The sequence below is a fragment of the Nothoprocta perdicaria genome, unplaced genomic scaffold, assembly GCF_003342845.1.
Source record: "Nothoprocta perdicaria isolate Ctin4 unplaced genomic scaffold, notPer1 scaffold_16, whole genome shotgun sequence".
Classification (NCBI taxonomy): Eukaryota; Metazoa; Chordata; class Aves; order Tinamiformes; family Tinamidae; genus Nothoprocta; species Nothoprocta perdicaria.
This window is the reverse complement of record NW_020454760.1, coordinates 4698370-4705295: the sequence shown is the minus strand read 5'-3', so window position 1 is coordinate 4705295 and position 6926 is coordinate 4698370. Positions and strand designations below refer to the sequence as shown.

Genomic DNA, 6926 nt, shown 5'->3' with positions numbered 1-6926 from the left:
AAAGAAGTCAAACATCCTGAAAGGCTGATAAAGCTCCCTGCTCAGCATGTGGTAGTGGCCAAAAATAAAACCTAGCATGCTGGATTCCACAGGAAATAAGTCAAGGAGCATTATCAAATACATATATACTGTCATTAAAGGTATAACCTTGTGTAGAGTACTGCAGGCAGCCTAGGTCACCTCTGCTGAAAAAATATGGAGTATCATGGGACTAAATAGACTTGGGAGGGAACTAAGACAATGATGAAGAGCTGTACATATTCTCATGGGGAAAAAAAAAAGAGAATTTTTGACTCAGTCTCAGCAAGCAGATATGATGAAAGTAGATAACACAGTTAATGGTATAAAGAAGGTGAAAAACAGAGACTACTGTTTTTGCAGTCTCAAAGCGCAAGATGGAGAAATTAATTAATTTAATGGAGAAGAAAAAAATCAAAGCCCACTTTTCCTGCAATGCACAATTCAACACGGAGCTCTGACACGTGTTCAATTACAGAGCCCAAATGTTACAAAATATTAAATATTTATGAGTATAAAGACCATTCAGCTACCTCAGAAATAATCTGTTAAGTTATATTAAACTACTGCTTCAGGGTTTATATCTAACTATTAAAGGTTAGGATAGGATGTCTGTAGGGAAAACATTGCCTCACATCTGCCTTTCGGTAGCCTCTCCTTTTCCTTTAATACATCTGAGACCAGTCAATGTCATGGACAAGAAAAGGTGAAGGATGGGTGTGACCCACAACAGCAATTCCTGTTTTTCTGTGCATAGGAAAAATGTATTCACTGGAGGAACAGCTATTCCTTACACTCCTATATCCTTTATGCTCAAGGTATTGTCTCTTAATTTACTGTGCACTACTTTCTGCTCTGAAAATAACCACTTGCCCCACAAACACTTAAATGGCCTATGCCACCAAAGTATCTGAATATTCGCTCCACAAAGATCACTGGATTTATTTCCTAACAGCCTATGAAGCTGGAAAACGCAGTATTCTCCAGCTTAAAAGTGGTGGCTTCGGATATTAGGGCACACATAGTCCCAATGTTGCAAAGCAAAGCCCCTGTGCAATAACCATTGCAGCAGTCCAGTCACGCACAGCTGTATGATACACAGAAACCAGCACACGGCACCACTGACACTGATATACCCCACAATATGGTCTACTGCAAAAGTAAATCAAAATCTTGCCCCTCAGATTTTCTTTCCTTCTTGGAATCTGAATTTACCAACACTTGCACGTCTGTGCAAACAAGTTTGGGCAGAGCAGAACTGTTCCAGCCTGTGTGTCAGGATATGTCTGTACCAATATGAATACCACTACTCAACCAAGGAGCTGCAGGGATGCCAAAAGTTACTCACTCAATGAGTACTGCAAAGATATGGCATTCAGTGCTGAGGCAGTTCCAGGAGAGTAGGTAACACCAACAGTCACATGTTGGTGAGACGGCGTTAAGGGAAAGAAAGGACTGTGAAAGTTACGTATCAGCCTAGGTACCAATTGCTTCTGCCTCCACGCAGCAGCCAACAGCGACACCCTCAAAGATACGGGCTGCCAGCTCACTCAACTCATCATAAATTCAAGCCATTCCCAATCATTAGCAGGCTCCATCCAGCTCAGGACAGACAAGAAAATCACCTGCCATCTTTAGATATCTCTCAAGTGTGTTGAGGTTTGTGCTGCTATAGAAGGCGGCTGTGTTCTCCTTCCCACTACATGACTTTTCTGCCTCTGCTTTATTGACCCAGCCTGGCTGAAACTTCCACCAAGGGTGTCCAAGCAGTGGAAAAAGCCAGGATTCACCAGTGAGCCTCTGGTAGTGCCCCAACCCTGTCCTGAGGGGTGAACATTTCCAAGAGGTGCTGCATAAACCCACTGACCCTCTTTCTCCATGGTCCTAGCTACAGATATGCCCCCTCCATGCTTCCATACGCAGATCTGGCTCAAACTGACTCTGACTCTTCCCAAATTTTCTGATTCAGGAGCTGCATCACAAAGGCACATTCACAGCTCTGTTGCTTTCTCTCACTAGCTGGAGGGGCCCTGACCTGCCCTGCAGCTTGTTTTCTGCGGCCTGTCAACTGTGAACACTGCCCCACTACCAAAGGCATTGCTACCTTTCTCCTCGCATCCTTCCAGAAAGTTCCTAGGAAACAACCTTCCAGCAGTGCCAGATATAACAACCCCAGCACTCCAAAAAGCTGCACTCCAGCTCAGCGCGAGTAAAACTTCGCTCAGCAACAACAAAGGACATTGCCGAGAGAGAGAGAGAAAAGTTGTCAGTAGTCCCAAGCACGATAAGCAAGCCCAAGCTAACCGGGGCGGTACTAGAAAGGGAAATATCTCCAAACAACTTTTGTTCAGTTCTCCCTTTTTTTTTTTCGGCACGAATGAGCGCAGACACTCAAAAAGACGGTCCCGCAGAGGCAGCGCTCACAGCTGGGCAGCGGGGCTTTAAACCCACGACACAAATCCCCACCACGCACACATGCACAGACACCGCCCCTGGAGCCCCAGCTCGCCACGGTAACAGCAGCGGCGCCTCCAGGGCGCTTTTCGTGCCTTTCCGCGCCGAGAGGCGGCACCGACCGCCGCGCAGCGCGCTCCGTGATGAGAGGAGGTGGCGCCCGGTGGCCCCGGGCCCGCCGCTTCCTCCCGCCGCTGCCGCCCGGCGGTTGAGCGGCCGGTAACGGCCGCGCCGCCCGGCGGGTAACGGCCCCCCCGCCGCCAGCCGGGCGGCCCTCGCCTAGCGCTCCCTCCACGCTCTGCAAGCCACCAACCCGTTTCCCAAACATTCCTGCGTTCCAGAATAGCAAATTGGGGGGGGAAAAAAAGAAAAAAAAAAAAAGGCGAGGGGGAGCGTCTAACCAACACCGGGCCGTTTTTAACTTGAATTGCTCAACAGCCGCCCTCCCTTCCCCCTCCGCCGCCCGCCACAGATGTCCCTCCTTCAGGATGTAACAGCTGTTTTATCTCCGGCAAGGTCGCTGTAATTACGCTGTATAAAACAGTTACAAGGTACGCAGGAGGGTTTGCTTATAAAGCGCCGCTGCTTCCTCTTCGGGTGTGAATGCGCGTTTGTGGGGAGGGACGTGCGGCCAGGCAGAGGGGCCGAGTGTGGTTTTTTTTTTTTTTTTTTTTTTTTTAAAGACATCAGTCGTTCAAAACACTAAAACACTCGTTTCCAAAAGTGCAATGCTTGCTGCCTGCCACTACTCCTTTTCGCTCAAAAACAATTAAGCACGTGGCTGGGCAAAAGTGACTATGTAAACACACTCTCCTGCGAACAAAAACATGCTGTATCCGCTTTTTTTTTTTTTTTTTTTTTGGAGGAGGGTGGGTGAAGCGGTTTATTTCACTTTCCCCGCGCATAAAATTGCCGCGTGGAGTTTCACGGCCTCGCTCCGAAAGGGGGGTGCGGGAGAGGACAACGCGGCCGCTCAGGCTGCCTTTGTTCGGGGAGGGCTTTGCCAAGTTTCCCCAAAAAGCCTTGGAAAGGGCTCCGTGAGACCCTGGGTTGAGCCCTGAAGGAACAAGCGCCTCAGAAGTCCTGCATTTCACATCTCGGAGGAAAATAAACTGTTGCTGCACCACGTGTTTGCCTAAGAGGGATGACTCAAGCTATGAGACTTTTTTTTTTTCCCCCTCTCTCCCTCTTTAAAGCCAGGAGCATGTGTCACAGCAGAATCCACCGGGGGAAGGGGGGGGGTGAAGAAAGGAAGGAGAAAAACAACCTTTACGAACACTGATGTTAAAAAAAAAAAAAAGGCAAAMAAAAGAAAATACACAAAAAWAAATAAAATTTAAAAAAAAAAAAAAAAAACGTAAGAGAGAGAAGCTCCAGTAGAGGAGCTGGCAAAAAGCAACTCGCGAGGGTTACATGAGATGGCTGCGAGACGCGCAGCTCCGGCGGCGCCGCAACGGCCGCCCGGCCGGTAACGGGCGCTCCGAGCCCGCGGGCCGGTAACGGGCGCCCGGCCGGTAACGGGCGCCCCGAGCCCGCGGGCCGGTAACGGGCGCCCCGAGCCCGCGGGCCGGTAACGGGCGCCCCGAGCCCGCGGCGGGCGGGCGGCAGCGCCGGGGCAGGAACCGGGCTGCTTTATCGGCACTTGGGCGCTCGCGGGGCTCCCTCTCCCGCCGCACACAACACTCCTCTTTCTTTCTTCAGGCGCAGGAGCGGGTGCCTCATCTGGGCAGCAACAGGAGGGGGGAGAGTCAAGGGGCAGCTGTCAAATGCGCTGCCCTCACCCCCGCGCTCGCCCCCTTTTCTCCTTCCAGCTTAATGATCAAACGCCCGCCTGGGAGAAAGGCGAGGGAGCGCTAGGAAGGTACGGAGGGCACTCCGCTGTGCGTGAGTGAGTGAGTGAGTGAGTGAGTGAGTGAGTGAGGGTGCCTCCCGGCCCTCCCCTCCTGTCTGCCGGAGCCACAGCGGCCCGCGAGGGGAGGAGAGAGGGCCGCGGGGGAGGAGGCAGCGGCGGCAGCAGCAAGTGCTGGCGCAGCGCGCGGCTACTCTCTTACTCATCGCGGGAAGGTGGGGGGAGGGAGGACCGTGTGTACCTTTTTCCTCTCGTGCCTCTCCTCACTTTAACAAGCTGGGGCCAATCGCCGGCAGAAGGGAACAAAGGCGGAGGGGGAGGGAAGCGAAGCCCACCCCGGCCACAGCCGCCGCCGAAGCCCCTGGCTGGGCAGAGCGCTGCCCGCTGCCGCTGACAGCAGCGCGGCCCCGCAGCGGGCACGCGGCTCCTCGCCCGGCGCCGATTCCGCCTCCACCGCCTCCTTCTGCCCGGCGAGTTTAAAGGGCGACAGTGTCCGGCCGAGGGGCGAGAAACTTGGCGAGAGGGTGCCCCTCGCTCCCGGCGTGTCCAGCGGCAGCGCCGTCCTCGCGATCAAGATGAAAAGTAAAAAAGGTAGTTGGTGAGAGAGGGGGTGTTTGTGTGTGCGAGAGAGAGGGGCCCCCGAGCCCCGTCCGGCTGCGCGGGGCGCCCCGCGGTAGCGGCCTGTGCGCGGGGGGACGCGGCGCCCCTCTCCCCTCGCCCGTTCCCCCCGCCTCCCCCGCCGCGGGTGGCAGTTGCGCCGCACTCGCAGACAAAACACGCGGGGCCGTTGTTTGGACGCGGCCGCGTCTCCATGCCGCTGGCTCGCTGTCAACAACGTGCCCGGCGCCCGCTTTGTGCCCGCGGCAAGTTTTGTTCGCGCTCCCTCCACGCAGCCCGTGACTCCCCCCTTCCCCTAACTACTCCCCCCCCCCCGTTTACTTTTATTATTATTTTTCTTTCCAAGCCTCCTTTTTGCACCAAACTCCGCCAGCCTAGTAACTTTGGGCGAGGATGTGAGTCGTTTTCGCAACTTTTTTTCCCCCCCTCTTCTTTTTAAGCGAGAACAAAGTGGTGCCGGGACGGCCCTTTGTTCGGAGGCGGCGGCGGGCGCGCGCCTGCCCCTGCCCGGAGAGTTTTACAGCCCCCCCGCAGCTCTCCTGGTAACGGCTGCTGCCTTTCCCTTCCCTCGGCTATCCCCGAAGAAGGGCAAATAATTAAAATAACTGAAAAAAAAATTCCACACTGTTGGATTTGAGAGCAGCAGGGAGACAGCCCCCCCCCCCTCCGCCGCACACAAAAGAAGTTGACTAAGTTTTGTTGCGTTGGTTTCCACGCAGAGCAACTTTCCGTGCGGTTGGGGGACTCTTACTCTTCCCTTGCGTAGGGCTTTGTGCGCCTCTTAAGTGAGAGCCTGACCACAAAGACGCGCAGTGTGCTTTCGGATTTAACGCATTCCCGATTAATTAATCTGCCGCCGGAGAAGGAGGAAGGGTGTAAAGCAACTTGTAGCGAACAGCGGACGGGTATCTCTCTTTCTCGAGAGCTGTGATTTACCAGCGTGCGTGGCGAGTGTTTTGCATTTAAAGACCCGTGGGTAGCCGGCGCGGGGGGCAGTGGCGGGTTGGAGCTGTGCCGCGGAGCAGCCTGCGCACTGCTTGTGTCCCAGGAGCCATCAAAGCATACGGAGTTGGTGAAGTCTCCGCGCTGCTGCAAACGTGATGTACTGATATGGCTTACAGGCTGCGGGAGAAGCTTTGGAGCTGCCGCTCGCTCAGGAGCGGCGCACACAAAGGGAGTGAGCCCCAGGGACAGAGTTTAAGCAGAAGGCAGGGCAGTGCTGAGAAGCGAGGAAGCCGGAGCTCCAGCAGGAACTTTGTCTCCGTGGCCTCCACGCGGATCTCGCTCTGTTAAACTAACAGGATTGATTTCTAGATTACAGGATGTGTTGCATACCAAACCCAGCCCTCCGAGCCAGGAGACAGTGACAGCTTTGACTTCAGATTCTTAACCTTATTACAAGCCCCTTTAAAAATTATTTTTACTGGTTTCACTGAATTAATTTAGCCCAGTTATTTTTAGGGCATTCCTATGCTCCCTATTTGCACAGCAGTGGTGAGCTGGTTTCCTGTCTGCCGTTGCTTCCATTGTTCAGACTTCTTTCCCCGAGGGCAGCTGCTGCTGGTCGGAATGCCAGAACTGCCCGCACGTTGAGCCGTGCCTCGAGCGGCGCTGACGTGGTTTCTAGGTGGGCATGTGCGCAGCTCTGTGAGCGAGCGCGCGCGCGGCCAGAACAATGGGAACAATGAAAGGTGACGTGACGGGCGCGCGGGGGGCAGAGGGGGCGCGCTTCGGCCTGCCCGTGGGCAGGCAGAAACGAGACGGGCGAGGGACAAAAGGTGGAAACTTCTCGGAAAGATGTTAAGGTGTCTCCGTAGCACTACGGGTGCTAAAGCTTCAGCTTTGGGCTTGTAGTTACAGGCAGCCTGGCATTTGAGCCGCATTAGAGAAGTTTCAAAGTTTGTTTCAGATCTGTTTCTTGCAGTCCTGTTGCAGTCCTAGAAGTGGTGGGTTTTTGTTTTTTTTTTTTTTTCAAGCAGAAGACGGC

General features: G+C 53.9%; 1 protein-coding gene across 6 annotated transcripts in view; it reads left to right on the top strand.

The window, feature by feature from the left end:
• Positions 1 to 4769: 4769 nt before the first annotated feature.
• TGIF1 (TGFB induced factor homeobox 1) overlaps positions 4770 to 6926 on the top strand; it is a 9094-nt gene continuing 6937 nt past the window's right edge. The window contains exon 1 of one of the 6 annotated variants that reach the window (XM_026035484.1): positions 4770 to 4912. In XM_026035484.1, the coding sequence (XP_025891269.1) occupies positions 4897 to 4912 (16 nt within the window). In that variant the 5' untranslated portion in view covers positions 4770 to 4896. Of the gene's footprint in view, positions 4913 to 5831; positions 5880 to 6321; positions 6631 to 6696; positions 6718 to 6756; positions 6886 to 6926 lie in introns of those variants that run through there. The other 5 variants (XM_026035487.1, XM_026035485.1, XM_026035491.1 and 2 more) reach the window with 5 other exon arrangements.